This window comes from Mixophyes fleayi, chromosome 5, assembly GCF_038048845.1.
Source record: "Mixophyes fleayi isolate aMixFle1 chromosome 5, aMixFle1.hap1, whole genome shotgun sequence".
In the NCBI taxonomy this organism is placed as follows: Eukaryota; Metazoa; Chordata; class Amphibia; order Anura; family Limnodynastidae; genus Mixophyes; species Mixophyes fleayi.
The window spans coordinates 249,743,253-249,768,126 of record NC_134406.1 but is presented as its reverse complement, the minus strand read 5'-3'; the positions used below and the strand labels follow the sequence as shown (position 1 = coordinate 249,768,126).

The 24,874-nt window shown below is 43.0% G+C and overlaps 1 protein-coding gene across 5 annotated transcripts in view; it reads left to right on the top strand.

The window, feature by feature from the left end:
* Positions 1-24,874, top strand: part of VPS13B (vacuolar protein sorting 13 homolog B) — a 718,815-nt gene that overhangs the window by 343,756 nt on the left and 350,185 nt on the right. For all 5 annotated transcript variants that reach the window (XM_075213864.1, XM_075213863.1, XM_075213867.1 and 2 more), the window contains exon 24: positions 23,412-23,632. In XM_075213864.1, the coding sequence (XP_075069965.1) occupies positions 23,412-23,632 (221 nt within the window). The remainder of the gene's footprint in view (positions 1-23,411; positions 23,633-24,874) is intronic.

The window sequence follows — 24,874 nt, the reverse complement described above, 5'->3', positions numbered from 1 at the left end:
TTTGTGTGCTGGAGCCAGTGCTTTTTTCCCCCCTTGTGTGCTGGAGCCAGTGCTTTTTTCCCCCCTTGTGTGCTGGAGTCAGTGCTTTTTCCCCCCCTTGTGTGCTGGAGTCAGTGCTTTTTCCCCCCCTTGTGTGCTGGAGTCAGTGCTTTTTCCCCCCTTGTGTGCTGGAGTCAGTGCTCCCCCCCCCCCCCCCTTTGTGTGTTGGAGTCAGTGCTTTTCCCCCTTGTGTGCTGGAGTCAGTGCTTTTCCCCCTTGTGTGCTGGAGTCAGTGCTTTTTTCCCCCTTGTGTGCTGGAGCCAGTGCTTTTTTCCCCCCTTGTGTGCTGGAGCCAGTGCTTTTTTCCCCCCTTGTGTGCTGGAGTCAGTGCTTTTTCCCCCCCTTGTGTGCTGGAGTCAGTGCTTTTTCCCCCCCTTGTGTGCTGGAGTCAGTGCTTTTTCCCCCCTTGTGTGCTGGAGTCAGTGCTCCCCCCCCTTGTGTGCTGAAGTCAGTGCTTTTCCCCCTTGTGTGCTGGAGTCAGTGCTTTTCCCCCTTGTGTGCTGGAGTCAGTGCTTTTCCCCCTTGTGTGCTGGAGTCAGTGCTTTTTTCCCCCTTGTGTGCTGGAGCCAGTGCTTTTTTCCCCCCTTGTGTGCTGGAGTCAGTGCTTTTTCCCCCCCTTGTGTGCTGGAGTCAGTGCTTTTTCCCCCCCTTGTGTGCTGGAGTCAGTGCTTTTTCCCCCCTTGTGTGCTGGAGTCAGTGCTCCCCCCCCCCCCCCCCTTTGTGTGTTGGAGTCAGTGCTTTTCCCCCTTGTGTGCTGGAGTCAGTGCTTTTCCCCCTTGTGTGCTGGAGTCAGTGCTGGGTAAACAGGTTTGAACCCAGTCTTTTATGTTTTGCTAGCTACATACTGAACAAGGCAATAATTATTAATCCTTTTTTCTGCTACAACTTCTGAAAGGTTATTTCTGGCATCTACTACTTCAGAGTTGTTTTTAACACTACGCTTGAGCTTTTTACCTTGGCAGTTTTAGATACTGTTGTCTTTGGAATGTAGTTTATTCTGGAAATATTCTTATCTTGTGAATCATGTAATACTTTTTTTTATGTATTTGTATGCCCCCCTTCTCCTTTCTTGATATACTTTATGTTTAAGAGAGGCGTGCTTATGTAGCCATTCTTGGTCTCTCCTTGATTTTAGCGACATCCTTGTTAAGTTGTGGTTTTAAAAAAATGAAAAAAAAAATCCATAATTGCAAATTAAAATGAAATGATAGGCCTTCATATGATATAATGTTATCTGTAATATCATCTCCTAACGGCACTAACTGTATCCTGCACACTAACATCACAAGGAAATCAGGATTTGGTTTCAGTTGCCTGAGTCATAAGGATTTTACTGAACCCAGATCTGGCTTTAAAGCTTTTAGGATTTGGCTGAATCCCAAATCAAATCCTGCATTTGGTGCATCCCTAATTTGTGTTACCCAATATAAATCCTTGTATAAACAACAGGTCTTTATGAAGGCTTTAGACCAGTGGTTTCCAAACTTTTGCAGTTTGCGGCACCCTTAGAGTCTCCAAATTTTTTCAAGGCACCCCTCCAAAATAATTATTGAGCAGTCCTGTTTTAGAAGTAGTTGGGTCAAAAAATTGTAATAAGTATTTAGGTCAGGACAGAAATACTTATTTAGTTGTATGCAAAAATTCCCCCTCTGCATCCAGACACTCTGCCCTCAGGCACTCTGCCCCCTCTGCATCCAGACACACTGCCCCCTCTGCATCCAGACACACTGCCCTCTCTCACACTGCCCCCTCTGCCACGCTGTCCCCCCTCCTCTGCTCTGTCACGCTGTCTCCCCTCCTCTGCCCTCTCTCACAATGTCCCCCTCCTCTGCCCTATCACACGCTGTCCCCTCCTCTGCCCTCTCACGCTGTGTCCCCCTCCACTGCCCCTCTCACACTGTGTCCCCCTCCTCTGCCCCGCTGTGCCCCTCCTCTGCCCCGCTGTGCCCCTCCTCTGCCCCTCTGTCCCCATCCTCTGCTCTCTGTCCCCATCCTCTGCTCTCTGTCCCCATCCTCTGCTCTCTGTCCCCTTCCTCTGCCTCTCTGTCCCCCTCCTCTGTCCCGCTGTCACCATCCTCTGTCCCGCTGTCACCATCCTCTGTCCCCCTCCTCTGTATGCTGTCCCCCTCCTCTGTCCCGCTGTCACCATCCTCTGTCCCCCTCCTCTGTCCCACTGTCACCATCCTCTGCTCTCCTCCTCTGTCCCGCTGTTACCATCCTCTGCTCTCCTCCTCTGTCCCGCTGTCACCATCCTCTGTCCCGCTGTCACCATCCTCTGTCCCCCTCCTCTGTCCCGCTGTCCCCATCCTCTGTCCCCCTCCTCTGTCCCGCTGTCCCCCTCCTCTGTCCCGCTGTCACCATCCTCTGTCCCCCTCCTCTGTCCCACTGTCACCATCCTCTGCTCTCCTCCTCTGTCCCGCTGTCATCATCCTCTGTTCTCCTCCTCTGTCCCGCTGTCACCATCCTCTGTTCCCCTCCTCTGTCCCGCTGTCCCCATCCTCTGTCCCCCTCCTCTGTCCCGCTGTCACCATCCTCTGTCCCGCTGTCACCATCCTCTGCTCTCCTCCTCTGTCCCGCTGTCACCATCCTCTGCTCTCCTCCTCTGTCCCGCTGTCACCATCCTCTGCTCTCCTCCTCTGTCCCGCTGTCACCATCCTCTGTCACCAACCTCTGTCCCGCTGTCACCATCCTCTGCTCTCCTCCTCTGTCCCGCTGTCACCATCCTCTGCTCTCCTCCTCTGTCCCGCTGTCACCATCCTCTGTCCCGCTGTCACCATCCTCTGTCCCCCTGTCACCATCCTCTGTCCCACTGTCACCATCCTCTGTCACCAACCTCTGTCCCGCTGTCACCATCCTCTGCTCTCCTCTGTCCCGCTGTCACCATCCTCTGCTCTCCTCCTCTGTCCCGCTGTCACCATCCTCTGCTCTCCTCCTCTGTCCCGCTGTCACCATCCTCTGCTCTCCTCCTCTGTCCCACTGTCACCATCCTCTGCTCTCCTCCTCTGTCCCACTGTCACCATCCTCTGCTCTCCTCCTCTGTCCCCATCCTCTGTCCCACTGTCACCATCCTCTGCTCTCCTCCTCTGTCCCACTGTCACCATCCTCTGCTCTCCTCCTCTGTCCCGCTGTCCCCATCCTCTGTCCCCCTCCTCTGTCCCGCTGTCACCATCCTCTGTCCCGCTGTCACCATCCTCTGCTCTCCTCCTCTGTCATGCTGTCACCATCCTCTGTCCCCCTCCTCTGTCCCGCTGTCACTAACCTCTGTCACCAACCTCTGTACCGCTGTCACCATCCTCTGCTCTCCTCTGTCCCGCTGTCACCATCCTCTGCTCTCCTCCTCTGTCCCGCTGTCACCATCCTCTGCTCTCCTCCTCTGTCCCGCTGTCACAATCCCCTGTCCCCCTCCTCTGTCCCACTGTCACCATCCTCTGCTCTCCTCCTCTGTCCCCCTGTCACCATCCTCTGTCCCTCTCCTCTGTCCCACTGTCACCATCCTCTGCTCTCCTCTGTCCCACTGTCACCATCCTCTGCTCTCCTCCTCTGTCCCGCTGTCATCATCCTCTGCTCTCCTCCTCTGTCCCGCTGTCACCATCCTCTGTCCCCCTCCTCTGTCCCCCTCCTCTGTCCCGCTGTCACCATCCTCTGCTCTCCTCTGTCCCGCTGTCACCATCCTCTGCTCTTCTCCTCTGTCCCGCTGTCACCATCCTCTGCTCTCCTCCTCTGTCCCGCTGTCACTATCCTCTGTCCCGCTGTCACCATCCTCTGTCCCGCTGTCACCATCCTCTGTCACCAACCTCTGTCCCGCTGTCACCATCCTCTGCTCTCCTCTGTCCCGCTGTCCCCATCCTCTGCTCTCCTACTCTGTCCCACTGTCACCATCCTCTGCTCTCCTCTGTCCCCCTGTCACCATCCTCTGTCCCCCTCCTCTGTCCCGCTGTCACCATCCTCTGTCCCACTGTCACCATCCTCTGCCCCGCTGTCACCATCATCTGCTCTCCTCCTCTGTCCCGCTGTCACCATCCTCTGCTCTCCTCCTCTGTCCCGCTGTCACCATCCTCTGTCCCCCTCCTCTGTCCCACTGTCACCATCCTCTGCTCTCCTCCTCTGTCCCGCTGTCACCATCCTCTGCTCTCCTCCTCTGTCACCATCCTCTGTCCCCCTCCTCTGTCCCGCTGTCCCCATCCTCTGTCCCCCTCCTCTGTCACACTGTCACCATCCTCTGTCCCGCTGTCACCATCCTCTGTCCCGCTGTCACCATCCTCTGCTCTCCTCCTCTGTCCCGCTGTCACCATCCTCTGCTCTCCTCCTCTGTCCCGCTGTCACCATCCTCTGCTCTCCTCCTCTGTCCCGCTGTCACCATCCTCTGCTCTCCTCCTCTGTCCCGCTGTCACCATCCTCTGCTCTCCTCCTCTGTCATGCTGTCATCATCATCTGTCCCCCTCCTCTGTCCCACTGTCACCATCCTCTGTCACCAACCTCTGTCCCGCTGTCACCATCCTCTGCTCTCCTCCTCTGTCCCGCTGTCACCATCCTCTGCTCTCCTCCTCTGTCCCGCTGTCACCATCCTCTGTCCCCCTCCTCTGTCCCGCTGTCACCATCCTCTGCTCTCCTCCTCTGTCCCACTGTCACCATCCTCTGCTCTCCTCCTCTGTCCCCCTGTCACCATCCTCTGTCCCCCTCCTCTGTCCCGCTGTCACTAACCTCTGTCCCCCTCCTCTGTCCCGCTGTCACCATCCTCTGCTCTCCTCTGCCCCGCTGTCACCATCATCTGCTCTCCTCCTCTGTCCCGCTGTTACCATCCTCTGCTCTCCTCCTCTGTCCCGCTGTCACCATCCTCTGTCCCCCTCCTCTGTCCCACTGTCACCATCCTCTGCTCTCTTCCTCTGTCCCCCTGTCACCATCCTCTGTCCCCCTGTCACCATCCTCTGTCCCCCTCCTTTGTCCCGCTGTCACCATCCTCTGTCACCAACTTCTGTCCCCCTGTCACCATCCTCTGCTCTCCTCCTCTGTCATGCTGTCATCATCCTCTGTCCCCCTCCTCTGTCCCGCTGTCATCATCCTCTGTCCCCCTCCTCTGTCCCACTGTCACCATCCTCTGTCACCAACCTCTGTCCCGCTGTCACCATCCTCTGCTCTCCTCTGTCCCGCTGTCACCATCCTCTGCTCTCCTCCTCTGTCCCGCTGTCACCATCCTCTGCTCTCCTCCTCTGTCCCGCTGTCACAATCCTCTGTCCCCCTTCTCTGTCCCACTGTCACCATCCTCTGCTCTCCTCCTCTGTCCCCCTGTCACCATCCTCTGTCCCCCTCCTCTGTCCCGCTGTCACCAATCTCTGTCCCCCTCCTCTGTCCCGCTGTTACCATCCTCTGCTCTCCTTTGCCCCGCTGTCACCATCATCTGCTCTCCTCCTCTGTCCCGCTGTCACCATCCTCTGCTCTCCTCCTCTGTCCCGCTGTCACCATCCTCTGTCCCCCTCCTCTGTCCCACTGTCACCATCCTCTGCTCTCTTCCTCTGTCCCCCTGTCACCATCCTCTGTCCCCCTCCTCTGTCCCGCTGTCACCATCCTCTGTCACCAACCTCTGTCCCCCTGTCACCATCCTCTGCTCTCCTCCTCTGTCCCCCTCCACTGTCCTGCTGTCACCATCCTCTGTCCCCCTCCTCTGCCACGATCCCTCTCACTCTGCCCCGCGCCAGCCATAAAAATAAAAAAAACACAGAAACTTACCAATCCGTCGGCGCCGGGACCCAGCAGCCTCCTCTCTCCTGCAGCTTGTTACTGACGTCGATATTCAGTGACAGCTGCAGGAGAGAGGAGGCTGCTGGGTCCCGGCGGATTGGTAAGTTTCTGTGTTTTTGTTTGTTTTTTATGTCTGGCCCGCGGCACCTCAGTGACAGCGCCGCGGCACCCCTGGGAGCCACGGCGCACAGTTTGGGAACCGCCGCTTTAGACAATGAAGAGAACCTCTTAATGCACAAAAGTATTATTTGTTACAACTTACCTTGAATGATGCAGAGACCAAACAACTTTACAAAGGAGATGTAATGACAGGTGAAGGGAGGGGGCAGGGGAGGGCTGACAAAGTTTATCCCGGGGGCAAGACTCGACTTAAGCTGGGTACACACTACAGAAATTTCAACCAACCTATTTATGTCGAGCGATTTTACATACGATCGCTCGGTCCATTGACTGCATACACACTAGCCTTATTTAGGACGATAAAGGGAAGAGCGGATGTCCGTTTAGCGACTTTTTACAGCCATGTTGTTGTGAGCAATGACTGTAATTTCATACTCACTGTTGTGAATCGGTCGGAAGTTTGTTCACACTACACAATGGAAACGAGATTGGAACGAAAATATTTAACGGTACGACCAACCAAATGAGGCGACAATCGTCCATTAGGGCAGACTTTCGACCATCGTGTCACTGCACACACTGACCCGACTTTTGAACAAGCGGTCGTATGTCGGCTGATTTAGCCGATTATTGGATGAAAACTGTGTAGTGTGTACCCAGCATTAGCAGTCTATTTTAAAGGGGAAAAAATGCAGATGACCCAGCACAAGATAGCCCACTATGGGACTGGCCTGAGGTGGAGATGCCCCACTGCCCCCCAGCCTAGCCTGCCCCTGGGAGGGGGGGGAGGGGGGCATCAACCAGATTCAGGGTAATGGTTTTATATATTTTACAGATACATTGAATAATGTATTTAATTGCGTTATCATAACATATTGTTCTGCGAATGAGATTGAAATTTTAGGCAATTAAAAAAAAATACTTTGACCAGAGTGGACAATGTTATATTCCTGGGAAATCGACATTGTACAAGGCTCATCGCAGGTTTTCCTGTATACCCGTTTTCATAAATGTCCCCCACAATGTATTATGTCCTAGATCGCTCGGTTGTGTCAACAAAAGTGTAACAGATTTTATTAACTCATTTATATAGCGCCAACATATCCCGTAGCTGTGTACAAAGTTGTGTGAGTGTGTGTGTGTGTGTGTGTGTGTGTGTGTCAGTTTTGCCAAAACCGCCTCTCTAATACTCTGTTTGGCAGACTGTTTCGCTCAGCCCGGCCATATGTTAACTGTCAGATTAAATGTTTAAAACAGCAGTGCTGTTTGAATTGTTAATTTCGTTTTATTTTAAAAAAAATCTGAGGCGGCTCGCAAACCTTTTACCGGTTTTGTCAAGAACATTTCTGAACAAGGCAATTCTGAGGAATTCCTAGTCTGGTATTGTCACAGGCAGTGAACTGGAGAAATCTTATTTAAATATCCCTTAGAAAGCGAATGCATTTTCTTAAACTGATGTGTTTGTTTTATATACTTTTAGAACAGGCTATTTTAAACAATACTTTTTTTTTGTCTTGTAATCATACATTGTACTGTGAATAGCCATGTTTATCCTACTTAACCATGGCTTTTAATGAGTGGAAAAAAGACGAGTGCATTAAATGTACCTAAATGTGTATTCAAATAATAAAATTATTTTCTCGCACGGATTTTAGACATTTATCATGCGTATGTAACTAGTGTATTTACAGAGCTGGATGCTTGCCTGAAGTGTTTTAAATTATTAGTAATTTTTCAAACAATTAAATTAACTTGATTTTCATCCACTTGTAGTTTTATGAACAAACATTTCATAAAAACTTTTAGCTGATGGCATGTAAATGTGCTTCAATTGCTTTGTCCCTGAAAATGTCCCTATATTTTAAGATTAACCAACTTTACAGCAAAATTCACCTTATTCTGTATATTGTAAGCAATTCCTAGAGTCTACTCTGTAAATTATTCTATAAATTATATGAGTAGTTAAAATGCACATAAATCACATTAATGATAAACATATCATGATAGGGTTTATAGCATAATGAGTCCTGCTGAGAATGAAAGCGTATGACCTGATTACATACATCAAAGTGACCCCAGAATTTATTTTAAAATGTTGGTAATTATTTTTATTCCTTTTAAATAATTAGTATTTTTTTTAATGATGGCCGGCTACATAAATTATTAGAAAAAGTGCTAATTTAAATTAAATTGTCTTGTCTTTTCTATGCACGGATGTAGCAACCAGCAGTTTCATATACTGCCTATCCAGTTTGCCTCTTCTGTATATCTTGTTCATATATATTTATGGTAAATTTGACTTGTAAGTGTTAAAAATTAAACCACACTCAGAATTAAAAAGTAATGAATACAACATACAATTTCTTCCCCTATGGTTCTGCTATGAAACTATCTACCAATAGATTTTTGAATATTTGATATAAAAGAATATTTTTTATTTTATCTATACTTACACTAGTTACAAAGTTTTCATTATTAATTTATATTTTATTTTTGGATAATTTTTATGGAAGTTTGCACTGGCTTTAATCAGCAACAGAGATGTTCACAGTGGTTTCAGAGTTGTTCTCAAACCAATTATAAAGTTTGCAAAATCTGCAATAAATTTTCCAATTTTAGATTAGACTAAACATTTGTGCAAACTTCCAGCAAGGTGAACAGGGTTGTGCTGGTTTAAACTTAATGTCTATATTGTATATTATTTTTTGAAGGTTTTCAATGTAAATTTTAGTCACGATTAATTCATATACAGCCCATATAGCAAATATTAATTATATGTACTGCTAGGGAAATGTTTACAGACCACAGTAAGCAGGACTGCATTTACTGAAGTAACCGTGTAAGAGTTTTACTTCATGATTTAAACAGCCTCTCCAATGAATATACGGGTTCCCTGGCATTGGTAATTTGGCACTGCCCGCATCCGGTTTCCAGTTCCTGATTAACAATTGGTACTATGGAAACACGTCATAGGGTTCATGTGTGTTACAAGAATTTTTTGTCTTTCTCAGCACTGCACAATAATACCTAGCTGGTTCTCCTTGGATTACACAAGTTGTTCAGTTAATGTCATCCATAAGGCTAATAACCTTAAACATAGATATCTGGGGAAAGCCTTTTATGAATTGGACAAAGCTACAAAATGTGTTGTACAGCTTTGATGTGGAATAATAATTTATGCATTGAGGATTGCCTTGCTATTATCCTCACTTTAGTCAATGTAATCAGTTCCTTTCTGTCAAACACTTTGCATTCTCATTGACATACAGCATTCTTATCCTTTTATCTAAACGGTTCCTTAGATTGCACAGAGTGGAGGCAATATCCAGTGTAGATGTAGTCTGCTAATCAATGCATCAGTGGACGGCTTCACTCTGCAACTCGCGTCCATGCTGGCAGCGTGTACAGGACACATGTCTGTGTAATTTGAAGAGATTAATATGACTGGAATAATAAGAGGCAGACAACCGGTTACTTACATCTGTAGTTATATTACTGAGCTGGGGTTGTGTAATAAAGCATATGTACCAGTGAGTGAGGTGCCACGAGAGGAAGAGTCTGGGGTGAGCGGTCACAGAGTCCTTTGTTCCTATTCAGTGCTTTACACACAGTGTAGTTTGTAGTATCACACAGGGGATCGATTTTATGAAACCTTCTAAAAAGGAATTGTGGAGGTACTGCCCATAGCAACCAATCAGATTCTAGCTGTCATTTATCTAATATATAAAAGCCTAGCGGCGTGTGTTAGTGTGTGTGTGTGTGTGTGTGGAAAAAACTACCGGGTGACAGTGTTCAAGCTGCAGCGCCACCTGCTGGGCGGAGTTATATACTACACTGACCTACTAAATTCTTAGCATTATCTAATCTAATATATAAAAGCCTAGCAGAGTGTGTGTGTGTGTGTGTGTGTGTGGAAAAAACTATTTTCTCAGAAAGGTCTCATCCAATTGACCTGAAATTTGGTATACTGACATTATTTGACAAAAAAAATATAATAGTGAAGTCAGTTAACTTCCATCATCCCCTTTCCCCCCTGTGGGAGGGGTAGTAAAGGCTAAATTTACGAGTTGAGGGCTCAAACTCATTTTCGTGAGGTAATTTTACCTCATGAACACACATGCTGTGTTAGTGTGTGTGTGTGTGTGTGGAAAAAACTACCGGGTGACAGAGTGCTCAAGCTGCAGCGCCACCTGCTGGGCGGAGTTATATACTACACTGACCTACTAAATTCTTAGCATTATCTAATATATAAAAGCCTAGCAGCGTGTGTGTGTGTGGCGATGAAGATGACAAGAACCTTTTTAACACCTTAAGTAGCTTGATTTGACTAGAATGCATGAGTATCATTCACGGGTTAACTTGTCTAGTATATTCTAGAAAATGATAGCTAGAATCTGATTGGCTGATATGGGCAACGCCTTCACTTTTCCATTTTAGATGGTTTGACAAATCTACCCCACAGTGTAGTTTGGTTGCTTGAGGTTTAACTCCTGGACCTCTCTGTTTGGTCTGACATACCATCTCAATGAGGCTTATGGCTTGATGACATTTATAAAAAATATAGATCTATAAAGAGTGATTTAGTGAATTTTTACCAACTCCTGAACTTTTTCCTATAATCTACTGGTTATTAGCTGCTGTGTTCAGACTTGTTACTTTGTATCCAGTCTTAACATTGATATTAGAACTATAGTTATTTGTTAGATATTGTCCCTGCCATTGTTGTTATATTTCAGTGTTGTGAGCACTACAGTTTTCCTGTGATCTACCTGGCTGTGTTTTTTTTACCCTACTACCAATGCTTTAGGATCCAGCTCTCCTATTGGCTTATGCTCTGGCTGCTTGTAGCTTTCTCCTTGGTGACTGTCTCGAGTTAGCGGTAACTGCACCAATAGTTGCAAAATCATCAGGCAAGGCTGTAGTCGTGATAATTGAAGGAACAGTGCAGGGAGCAGATATCGCTAACATAGACAAGGATCATGCATGGCACCATACAGTGCTGTCAGATTTTGCTAACCGGAAGACCCAACAGAGTACCCCTGGTAAAGCAGACTTGACTCACAAACCTGGTCTTCTGGGCAGTGCGTGCATGCAATCACATTCTAGGCATTAAAAAACTTTCAATTTGAATTATGTTTTTGTTCTTTGTATAACTGTTGTTGAAAGACTTGGCCTAAATTCTGTTGCCAGATGTATTTCTTGCTTTAGAATAATTATTTCAGTTGACTAATATTACAGTAGAAAGGGAACAATTTATATTATACTTTGGTTCAGAACACAGGGCAATAGTAAAGGGGAATGTATTTGGGGATTCTAGTAAGGAAAAACATTGAACAGTGTGCCATTAAGCTGACTGATCGAAAGAAGTTGGTTAAGTTCTATCCAATGGATATTCCATCCTGAACGGCTGCATTGATCATCTGCTGTTCAGCACAACTCTGTCTTTGGGTAATGGATTTGTTTAGTCCCAGATCAGCTCTGTGAGTCCTCCGTGCTTGAGTCCTTCCTACATACAGTCATGTGAATCATCCTTTTGGGGCTGTGTTCTTCTCACAGAACAAACAAAACTACACAGTTCAGACAAAACTGAAATGTATTCTCTTTCTACAGTCAAACAATCTCCTGACCCCCAAACCAACATTGCAGTGTGACGGGGCCATATGGTCTCACAAATTACTTTTTTCCTATTGCAATGTGGCTGGACCCATATGCAATCTGTGGCATTAAACCTCATGTATCCATATCCTACTTTCCCATAGATTGTAAATCCTCTTAACCATGGAAGAGTATGCTGGCACTATGCAAATAAATGTTAATTATAATATTAATAATACATGATATAATGCTAATGAATATAGATCTCTCTACATAATAAAGAACGAGAAAACACGTAGTGTCGTGCAGACATCGCAGCCTACTTCTGGATCACATTACTGAATGGGTAAATAATTGTGAAATAGTCAATTTGTTACTCATTTCATTAAAAACAGAGCATAAATGTATTTTTCCCCAAAAAACAAATGATGCTTAAGAATGAATTGAGCTGTTCTCTACTCTAAGCCAGTGGCATGACGCATCTACTTAATGATATGAACATTAATTATAATGGGAGTATGTCTTGATAGAAACCTGACCCAACATTTTACAGTGTTTTGTTTCCAGCCATCTGGTTGAACAGACACCATGTCACTTGGATGCAAAATTATGGCAGAGCCGCTCTTTGCTTTGATAATAAACATCTCTGTTTCACTGCGATCCTTATTTACTATAGAAACCCCTCCTCTTGTATTTTTTTTTTTAATTCATATTACAGCAAGAAACCATTATCCAGCCATAGCGTTCCATTCCTGTGACACTGCTCTCTACTGAGAAATGACTAGTTACTTGGGGAATTCTTTTCAGTACAGACTATACAATACTGTATCACTGGAAACTATTCTTCCCTGTCCAAACATCAGTGATTGTATTTGTCAGAGAATGTTCTATGTCTGCATGTTCTAGCCCTATACTGAAACATAGCCTTTGTTACGCTAATTTCCATTTTAGCTGTTTATATTCTGTTTCTGTATTCCATCAAATACAAACTTCTGTGCAACAGGTGAATTTTCACTTGCTTGTGCGTATTTCCTGTGTTTCTAAGAAAATCAAAGGACATAACGTTGTCGCACCCTATACCAATGCACCTGATTCCATAATGCTCCTCATTTGGGTTTAAAAATATAGATTTTATAGTTTACTTTTTCTGCCCTATAGTGTTGTGTATCTGGTCCCTGAGTTATAATAGTAACACTCAACCGGTCTCTTTGTTCGGTGTTGCAGTGTCGCTAGCTGGGTAGAGTTTGTTGGTATTTTATGTTACTTTGTCTCCAATGATCAAGTGCAAGTAAAATCACACCTATTACAGTATTACTGTATCCCTATTCTACAGAGAAAGGAGAGAATAAGTTGTGTGAATAGGGCACTCTTAGGACTAAATTCGTAGATATATAGCGTAATACAGTTAAAATAAAACTTTATTGACAAATAAGCGAAATATTAAAATTGTGGAATGATATTGAAGACCTGTAATATATAACTGATATAAACAAGCAGAAGATTATTTCTGCTGTAACCGCGCCTGCCAGTTTGTATCCCCGATAAGTTGTATAATTGAAGTTATTCTCAATATAGGGTAATGGAGAATAAAATTGATAATTATAGTAGCAGATTCTGATATCAAACCCGCTACTGTGAAACCATGCTCGCTATGTCACAGCACAATTAATATGTATGATATATATCTTTCTAATATGGTCTCCTTACTAGAGACTATACTCATCTAATTGATAACGTGCCAAAACAGGTTATGTAACGGTTAGAGACTCATATAGGGAAAGTATGTTGTATAAGGTTCCCTAATAGAGACAATATGTTAAGTGATGTAAACGTAACAACGATTCCCCTTCTCATAAGGGAATAATCCTGTGAGTCTCTAATGACTGGGCTCTCAACAGCTGAAATCACTAAAGGTTTATATAATCGGATACATTATCCTCTAGGGTTCCGAAATGCTACCTACAATGGTGACTATAATCTGTTGGTCAATGCACCTATCTAAACCTGATGGACATATAAAGCAGCAGAGTTTCTAAATCATAGCAAAGGGAAACTGGCGGCGCTGACAGAGCCAACGCGCGTTTCGCTTCAGAGTAGCTTTGTCAAGGCAACCCGTTTGAGTGAACTGATTGGTCTTTTATATCGAGGGAGATCCCTCCCTTTTGCGTCATCCATAGCAACGCGTCCTTGGGGATCTAAACTGTATTATAGGGCAGCGTATTCTAGCCAGTCTGAAATTGCTAGAATAAGAGATGACGGTAAATAATACATTTTATTATCAGATTCTTGATCTTGGATATGGGAGTCAATGGATCTATCCCTATAAGAACTATATTAACTGATATATGATGTTCTTAAGGTTCATAAAGATAGTCCTCATCCAAAGAGAAAGGATTATAATTATATATATACACACTAAGGGCTAGATTTACTAAGCTGCGGGTTTGAAAAAGTGGGGATGTTGCCTATAGCAACCAATCAGATTCTAGCTATCATTTATTTAGTGCATTCTACAAAATGACAGCTAGAATCTGATTGGTTGCTATAGGCAACATCCCCACTTTTTCAAACCCGCAGCTTAGTAAATATAGCCCTAAGAGAAAATATCACAGTGACGTAATATACTTGTAACTCTTATGATTAGATATATTCATGTATGGAAAGAACAAAGGGTAATAATAGTAATTAACCCTTAGAGAATGCGTCAATGATGACCCTCAATTAGTCCATAATGTCTTTTAATAAACATTATGGAAATAGGCAACATGTCTGTTACATTAATGGAGCAAATACAAGATTTAGCTGTTGAGAGCCCAGTCATTAGAGACTCACAGGATTATTCCCTTATGAGAAGGGGAATCGTTGTTACGTTTACATCACTTAACATATTGTCTCTATTAGGGAACCTTATACAACATACTTTCCCTATATGAGTCTCTAACCGTTACATAACCTGTTTTGGCACGTTATCAATTAGATGAGTATAGTCTCTAGTAAGGAGACCATATAAGAAATATATATATCATACATATTAATAGTGCTGTGACATAGCGAGCATGGTTTCACAGTAGTGGGTTTGATATCAGAATCTGCTACTATAATTATCAATTTTATTCTCCATTACCCTATATTGAGAATAACATCAATTATACAACTTATCGGGGATAGAAACTGGCAGGCGCGGTTACAGCAGAAATAATCTTCTGCTTGTTTTTATCAGTTATATATTACAGGTCTTCAATATCATTCCACAATTTTAATATTTCGCTTATTTGTCAATAAAGTTTTTTTTTAACTGTATTACGCTATATATCTACGAATTTAGTCCTAAGAGTGCCCTATTCACACAACTTATTCTCTCCTTTCTCTGTAAATTTAATAAGTGTGGGTGCACCACCTTCAGGAGATTAGATTATATACCCAATATATTGGAATAAATTTGATCTCTCTCCTAGGAGGTTGGGGAACTATTATTACCTGGTGCGGTATCTGTCCTTGTATCCCTATTCTGTCATATGAAATGTTAGGGGATATGGTGCTACAGTGGCTGCCCCCCCCAAGATCGCTTCTCTTTCTCTTGTGAGAACGGGAATTAAGCAAGTAATTATTTTTTTTTAAAATAAACTTTATTGTTCCAGGCACTGGAGGGTGCTTTCACTTAAACCCAGCAGTGTCCCATTCTTAAGGGACCTATTTATTAATGGCCACATTTTCCCCTGTTAATTATCATCCCTTATTGCAACGATAAGGAATAATATACCAGAGCCATTTATTAAAAAAGTCATCCCTGGACAACGCATCCGATAAGAGGCTGACCCAGCCATGATTTTACTTTAGCATTAACTCCTAGATCCGGTCCAGAGTCTTTAATGCGCATTCACGACCTTAGTTCAAGCAGTCTTTGTAATTATTTAATGGATGGGAGAGCACGAAGCCTGCTGGAGAGGGATCTGAAGATCTCTCTAGTGTGATGCTTTCCCCATAGGGTAGAAGGGCTAATGCCATCTTCAGAGCTAGGTTTTTTAGAGCTTTATAAATTTCCCCACATCACAGTCCCCTTTGAGAATTATGGGGACTGCGGTATAACGCAACACTTAGCCTAATCCAGGAGATATCTATGATATGTTACCCAACGCGTTTCGGCATATGACTTCCTCAGGGGATGCTGAGGGTTATTTTATGAAAATGTATTCTACTTGTATTTAATTGTTGTTTGTTCTTTGTCTCTAGTTGGTTTCAGGTTTTTTTGTCCAGTATATTCATGATCATTATAAGGTGTCACTGAAACCCATAGTGATATAAAACAGGTATGAATTCTCCAAACCTGAGCCTCACCTGACACCTAGAAGATGTCAGTTAGAACCTGACCGTTCACTTCTCCCCAGTTCTCAGTTACTATTTTCTTCTGTTTTGTTCTGTTCTCCTGAATCCTATAAATAAACACTTATATTCTATAGAGCGAGTACAAATAAGACGGCACAACCTCAGTCTGTGAACTGGTTAAATCATCTATTAGGAGACACTGGACATACTAACCACATCTCTCTCTGATGTTACCTCTGTAGGCTTTGTATTGCTCATGAGTTCTGGATATTAAGTAATAACACAGTATAATATGAGCTATACTCTAATGTTTTTTCATGTAGAGCACTTTATAAGAAGCACAGGTAGTGTGCTGAAGAAGGAGGACAGACCTCTGTCGGAGGCTGTATATATAATAAGTTATAGGTAGGAGGTAGTGATCCGTGCTGGATATTAGAGTGTTGGGATAGAGATGAAACATACTGAGTGGATAGGAACACATCCAACATAGTACATAATTACATAGAAAACAACAAACAGGGTGCAGAAAGTAATGGAGTCCAGCTTACGTTTCCTTATAGCGACTTCATTTTAGTGGTTTTTGTTTAGCAGTTGTTTACTGTACATGTAAGATTAAAAGAATGGAAACAATAGCATTTATTGTCCAATACAGTTGATGCATGCTTTTACAAGCAAAGTAATCCAAATTTGACTTATTTTAGAGAAAGTCAGTGCTAGGCTTTTTCTACCATTCCTGTCGGCATTTGAAGTTTGCCGTACAGATAGAATTATATTTTCTGGGAAACAAAAACCCGTCACGGCACAGATGATGGAAGAAGAACGTGAACATTAAATATTATTTCTGGATGTACTTTCTCAGGTCACTGAAGAATATCCTACCCACTGTTGCCTTTCTGTGTTAGTCAGAGGGAAACGAAAAATCATCTATCTTCATTAGCCAAAACCCTTAGAGACCTCTCTGTTTTAAATATATAACATGCAATCCTATTCCATAATTACTTTGTTTCTCTTTGCTGAAATAAACATTTGGGAAAATGTCTTTATTATATATACTTTTTGCTTCTTCCACCCTACAGAACAGCATAAACCCTTATCATCATTATAATTATATGTAGCCCTGGTGACGCTGGCAGCAAGTACACTTATAGTCTGGTTGCTGGTGGCCGCAAGCTTAAGGACACCATAGGGATGTTGGACCCACCAAGCAAAGGGGATGGTATGACCACACAATTCTATGGTTGATGAATGGAACAATTTATTAGGCTCTGCCATTTCCACACAGCTACTATGTGGCCAGCTGCAATTTAGAAAATAGGGACATCTTCCTTTGGAGACACTGAGGGATACCCATCCAAAACCACCCCATTCATCATCTCACTCGACCTAGCTGTGTGGTCAAGTTAGTGATTGCAGAAGCTCCCCCAGCCCTGAATCTTTGTTCTTGATTTTGATTGACCCCTGGTGATGTAAGAGTTTGTGAGTTTGATGTGGGACAGGATTGAAAGTTCCGCAACAGAATAGGTGGTGTGAGCAGAACAAGAAAGACAAGTTCAAAGGTCCGTAAGGGAACAGAGTACAGTGTTCTTAACTTCAGATGCATTGTGTTCAATGTTTGAGGTGGAGAGATCTGGCCTATCAAAGAGAGGTAGGAACAAGTGAAGTTCTCAAGATCAAGATGGAGAAACAGCGAGAGATAAAACGGAGCTTGAAGACAGAGCAAGTGCCGTATATGGCATAAGGGTAGCGCAGTGGAACAATAAACTGATCTGAGTGGGAGTCGAATGCAAGAGCGCAAGTGCATGTTAAGAGGAGGAGTATTTGGGAGATTGAGAGACAAAAACTACCCAATACTTGCCATGAGTTAGGAGACGGTTAGTGTGCGAGATCATGGGAGTACACAAATGGGAAAATTGTGTAATTCATCAACCCGGTGTAATGCTATAAGCTGACTTAAAGGAAACATGAATCTGTTATTTTAAAGTCACTATGCATGAGGAGAGGGACAGTACTAAAACAAAAGTGAGTGGTAGCTCTTGAGTTAAGTGAACTTAGTCATCTGCTAAGCTTGATATGAACAGGATGATAACAGAGTTCTGCACTGTGAAATCCAGAGGCAATCAATGTGATTTGTGCTAGAATTATTTTTGAGACTGTAAAAAAATAAATCTTTATACCTAATTTATCGGACAAAGACCTGTGGCCCGTTGCTGTCACTAGTAAAGTCTGTTCTCTGCTTTATCTGCATTGCACCGGATCTGTTATGAAGCCTGCATGTCCAAAAGCACCTGTTTGCCATCATTAATGGATGTAGGAGTGGGAGAGACTGAGCTGCAGCCGGGTGATTAACCTAAACTTACTACCATCGAAGGAGTCGCGAAGGACCATTACCCCAACACCTTCATGCAACATGTTTTATATTCAGCCACGCTCCTTCAAATTATGCAACATGAACCAGAGTACCCAAGGTCCAAACTATGTTGTATTATAGGTCCCGATAATTAGAGAGAGCGGCCACAGGATTAGGAAGTGCTCTAAGGGAGCATGCTGTCAGGTGTGAAACATTAAAGGTTTCTAAGAATTGAACAAAACGCAGCAGTTCCTTCTGCCAGTATGAGTGTGGCTGCTCTCTAAGAGCACTTGGATAGTTATAGTGTTACTGATTGAAGTGTAATGTACTTTAGTGCCATGTCATGGTATATTTTAATTAGTACAACCTTGCACCATTTAGCCCTTTTTTATAAAGTGGACAAACGCAGGAATGAACCATTAATCATGAGAATGTAGTCAGTGAATTCTGTAGGGACTAGTGGCATGCCTCAGTGAGGGGCAGCACACAAAATGGCTGCCTCCAGTGTGTTTTGGTGAGCAGGCCACTTTACCTCATGCTGGTCTACTTTTTATATCTGATATAAAAATAAGTGGTTGGCGTGACTTAATGACGTCAGTCACGTCAAATGGGTAGGGCTGGGTATATGGCGATGCATATTGCATCATCACTGCAAACACTGCCCAGTTTGTGGTGTGTGGGCGCACCGCTGGGCGCTTAGCCTTTTCTCCCTCCTGGGAGAGTTGGCAACTGTGCTTTACCTTACACATATGATGGGTGATAGAGGAAAATGAAGAACGTCTTATGATACTTTTGGGAAGAATTGGTAACATAAACCCATAAAAATGTTAAGTATTTAGAGAGTTTTTACATGAATACTAAATAAATAAGGTCTGGATTAAACTAATATTTATGAATATGTTGATAGGAATTTTCCCCTCTGTAGAAATAGCAATTCAATGCTCTAATATTCAGCAGACATTTGTTGGCTCATTGTTATGTTGTGAAAGATGTGACTTGGGTATTTGATATTAAAAACTTGAATTTTAGTGGTTCTAGCTCCTGTGAATTTAAAACATGCACCCTGAAAGCATATGATATATAAATGCATTACAATGGAGCTGTCTGGTCCAATTTGTGTTACTTGGTGATATAACCCTTACATATAGACATCATCTCAATTTCTCTGTGTGTGCATAAGTAAGAGAATTATTTCAATATCCAGCTCCAAGTCATAGCCTCAAGCCTTGTATTTTTCACTCAGTATCAAACTATTCCTTGTATTCAGAAATCATTGAGCTATGTATTGCGGTCAGTCTTCGTAGGAGTCCCGGCTACTTCTATGTAACTGAGTTCTCTGCTATCACAACCAGGTCAGGGATAGATAAAGTGGGGTGATCAGGATAGAAAATACAACAAGAAATGCGGAGCCCCAGCCACCAATGGACTAAAATATGCATGTTAATATTTTAAGACAGCCTGTTCTTGCAGTGAGGATATGCTATCAATGATATAGGGGCAAGTGAGCAGGATACATATTATATGCACACAGGTACATCATCATCATCATCAATTAGTTATATAGCGCCAGCAAATTCCGTAGCGCTTTGCAATTGGGGACAAACAGTAATAAACAATACTGGGTAACACATACAGACAGAGAGGGAAGAGGGCCCTGCTCGCAAGCTTACAATCTATAGGTCAATGGGAGTCAGATACATGAGGTTAAATCTACATACTGCATATTGGACCAGCCAGATTACAAAGGATAAAAAGTGATTCGTAAGCTAAATGATCCCGACCAGGCGCGGGCTGGCAGGTTTCGGCCCGGGGGGGGCACAGGCAGCTGCATCACATGACACGCGATGCATCATGATGTGGTTGCATCGTGTGTCACGTGACGCGGCCTCCCGTAATATTGAGAAATTATTTCATCCACGGGGGGGGGGGATGGGGAGAGGCGGCCGGCCCGAACAGCCCTTAGACTGAGCAGCCCGGGTGCCCGATGCCCCCTGGTCCAGTCCTCCCCTGATCCCGTCACACAGCAATGTTGGTCTGGGGGTAGTTGTCTTGTGTGAATTTGTGTAACGGGTGGTAATAGGGTAATCTAGTGAGGTTAAGAGGGTGGTTGAGAAATATTATAAGCTTTTCTAAAGAGGTGTGTTTTCAAAGAACGCATGAAAGTTTCTAGGCCAGAAGAAAGTCTTATTGTGTGAGGGAGGAAATTCCACAGAGTGGGTGCAGTTCGAAAAAAATTCTGAAACCGGGAATGGGAGGATGTAATGAGAGTAGATGAGAGACGCAGATCTTTTGTAGAACGGAGGTGTCGAGTTGGGACATATTTTGAAACAAGTGTGGATATGTATGTTGGTGCAGTTTTGTTGATGGCCTTGTATGTTAGTAGACGAATTTTATATTGAATTCGGTACAAAACAGACAACCAATGTAGAGACTGACCGAGTGGCTCTGCAGAGAAATGACGGTTTTCAAGGAAAATCAGTCTGACCGCTGCATGCAAAATAGATCGTAGGGGTTTGAGCATGTTCAGGGGAAATTCAGTAAGAAGAGAATTGCAATAGTGAATCCAGGAGATGATGAGTGCATGAGTTAACGTTTTTGCAGTGTCTTATGTAAGATATGTGCATATTTTGTAAATGTTACATACATCTAAAAAACATGATTTAGATATAGAGGGAAACAATGGATAGTTCTGAGTCAAGAATCACACCTAGGCAGCGAGCTTGCGGGTTGGAATTTATGGTCATATTGTGGAAAGAAATAGAAATGTCAGGTATGCTTTTGTTGGTGGGTGGACATATTATTAACTCTGTTTTTGAAAGATTGAGTTTGAGATGGCAAAAGGACATCCAAGATTAAATGGCAGACAGTCAGTAACGCGGGACATCACAGATGGCGAGAAGAGGACAGATAAATTTGGTTATCATCCGCTGGGCCAAGATGCAAAATGTATACTTAACCTCATGTGTCAATCTCCCATTGTCCCATAGATTGTAAGCTTGCGAGCAGGGCCTTCTCACCTCTTTGTCTGTTTTACCCAGTTTGTTTATTAGTTTATTATGTATGTCCCCAATTGTAAAGCGCTACGGAATATGTTGGCGCTATATAAATAAATGATGATGATAGAGATGATACTGAAATCCCAAGGAGCTTACTAGTTTTCCAAGAGAAGTGGTGTAGATAGAGAACAGCAGAGGACCTAGGACTGAGCCTTGTGGTACTCCATCTGATAAAAGAAGCAGAGCAGAGGTGGATCCAGAGAAATTGACACTGAAAGAGCGATTAGATAGGTAGGATGAGAACCAGGATAGGACAGTGTCTTGAAAACCTAGGGATTGTAGCGTTTGTATGAGGAGAGAGTGGCCAAGAGTATCGCATGCAGCAAGAGAGATCCAGGAGAATTAGAAGAGACTCATTACTTTCTCTATTGGCCTTTAGTTTTAGCAGTAATCAAATCATTAACAGTCTTAGTCTCGACTTATAAGGTACATATAAGGTGCAGCATATAAGTCCTACTCCATTATTATTTTTTTTATATCTCTAGAGATATATGCATATGTGATGTTAAGGAACAAGTAAGTAAGCTCAATACTTAATATGAATTTGTGTGAAAGCCCATATGTGAGTTAAATGTTGTATCTGAGATACATAAATCTGCATTACCAGCTAGAATCTTTATCAGCTATTTATATAGCACTACTAATTCCGCAGCACTGTACAGAGAACTTATTCACATCAGTCCCTGCCCCATTGGAGCTTACAATCTAAATTCCCTAACATACACACACAGAGAGAGAAACTAGGGTCAATTTTGATAGCAGCTAATTAACCTACCAGTAGGTTTTTGGAGTGTGGGAGGAAACCGGAGCATCCGGAGGAAACCCACGCAAACACAGGGAGAACATACAAACTCCTCACAGATAAGGCCATGGTCGGGATTTGAACTCATGACCCCAGTGCTGTGAGGCAGAAGTGCTAACCACTAGGCCACTGTGCTGCCTCACTCCTCATGTTGGGTGAGCTTCTCTATCTTGCATCAATCTGGCGAGCGGAGAGAGAGTGATGCACAGAAGGTGCAATGATCACAGGTTTCAGTGCTTTGATCTGGACTATGTTCACGTTGCTGGATTAGCAGCAGCATAGCAGTGTAAATGTTAAGAAAATATTCAGTATAAATGAGCATTGTTCACCTTGCTTGTTGATGTGTTTGCACTGTTCCAGTAACTGTTTAGCCTTTGACTAAATGCTCTAGGATGTGTCTGTTCCTGAAGAAGTGAGAAGAGTAACCCGTCACACTTCACTTTTTAAGAAGAGCTTCAAAGGAAAGTTATAGTACAGCTAAGCAGTGCATTTTATTATGTGTTTTAGTTCATTAAATAACATTTTTAGGTGTAGCTTTTCTTTCAGGATTTCATGCTAGCCTCAAATGATAAATATTGTTAAATGCATTTATGTGTAATAACAGCAGATGAGCCACTGCAGAGAAATAGAAAACATTTAATCTGGATCAGAAGAAAAAATAAATTAATGCAATAAAGACTCCATACAACAGTGAAAGAGATCTCTGTCCCGCAGAGCTTGCAACCTGTGTAGTCTCTATACTCTAAATTGTCTCTAATACACTACATATAGTATCCTTTTCTAGAAGACTTTCTTCTATACTTATGTTGATCTGATCCTTGTTGACAGACCATACCATGTGTTTAAAAGTATGTGCAATGTTTGCAATAATTCAAGTTACACATGTGTTCATGAAAAGAGGTTATACACATTTAAATAACAGCTACGTCTTAAATGTAGTCTGATTTCACAAAAGCATCAGTGGTGGCATTCACACACGTACAGAAATGACAGGAACTTATCATGGCGATATACTTAATCTGGTTTTATGGGATAGGTTTGATTTGTTAGATTTATCTCAGCGTTTATTGAGGAACCATTGGTTTTAATATAACGTTCAATTTGTGCCTTTATGTGTTTTGTTGTCAGTGAATAAAGCGACATTATTATTTTTCTTTACTCTGTGTTGTGCATTTTAGTGAGTGCTTCTTGTGCTGTTTTCTTTTGTTAGAAATGTGATATAACTGAACATATATATATATATATTAAACATTGGATAGAATAAATAAAATATTTTTGGGATAATGTTCATTGAATGTTGCACTGAAAAGCAAATAAGTGTAATGTTTATAACAAGTGTATATTACCACTTAGCGGACTACTAACTGCTGACTGTTTTTCCTCTTCCATTTAGGAGTTGCGTTTCCTTGGACCATAAGTCTCCATCACTTCAGTGTCTACACTCTCCTGGAGCATCAAGTCATACTAAGCTTAGTAGAGCCCATGGGCTGCACGTCCACGCTGGCGGTCACGTCACACACACTGCCCTCTGCTGGGCCTGAGGCTGGTCACTCCTTTGTCGTCTGTCTGCACGTTGACCTTGAACCGCTAGAAATAAAGTGCTCAAATCCACAGGTTAGCAGATTAATTATTATTATTATTATTATGATTTAAACTGATTGTATGTGTCTTTACATTGTATGTCTCTTTAAATTGTATGTCTTTCTTGTGCAATAAGTAATATACATAAATGTAGCTGGATTTCTTCAACAAGTACATTATATAGACAGCGGCTGTAATCCGATATTAATGAACGTTACTGCTGGATTAAACCACCATTGTTTCCTTTCTTATACTCATCTTTTTTATCTCTTCCAAAAGCTGTGTTGAAAATGTAAATTGAGGATTAATAACCCTCCCACAGTGCAGTAGCTTTGCGGCATGGGTCTAATGCCTAGGGATATGGGTGATGATGTTGGGGGTGGGATAGACATTGTTCTGGGCGTAGCCAGGTCCATTGATAGTCAGAGCTCCGCATAGGTCTGCGCAAGGAAATCGTCTTTACTTTATTGGAGCTCATTAGTGCAGGATAAGGTTTTCTGCTCAGCATGTAAAATATTAGGCAGCCTTAATGGAACAATAGCACAAATGGTTTCTCAATCTGGCGAACAGTTTAATCTACTCTTTAAGTACAATACACAAATGATGCGTCCCTGTTTAGGACAAGGGATTGGTAACTGTATTACACCTCGGCTAATATAAATGATGCATATCCTTGAAATTTAAGTAGCGATCTGAGCACTTTTATCTGCTCATCTAATCTGTGCAGAGTCAGCCCGATCTGTGCATGATCTGTACAGAATAATTCTCTCTTCAGCTGTGTTAGATTATACTTTGTTTACTGCTGTTTGCTTCTGGATTGAACTGTTCCCATTAGACAAACACAACACTGTCAGTTCATAGTAGAAAAACTAATATTTTGCCCTATGTCAGATAACATTTCTGCACAACAATAATAACTAAGGCAGGGAAGGACCACCCTTTATTTTTTTAGTTAGTTTACAATTTTACTGTATCTTCATAAGGAAAGACACAAAATATGTCTAATGTAAAATCATTTTCGTTGCTCGGTGTGTCCCTTAACCCTTTCGTTGTGGAAGCAATGAGAGGCTTTGCAGAGCTGGAGTCCTCTTCGCTTTGATATGTTTGAGGGCTTTTGTAGCTTGAGCTGGTTCCTCAGTGTTCCAGCAGCCCCATCTCTTGCTGATGGGATGAAATAAGTAGCAGATGTAGGGTTTTGTGTGCATCCTGACGCATGGCAGTGCTGACTTGTGGATACACGTGCTAAACAACAATAAAAATTCCTGCAGTCGGGTT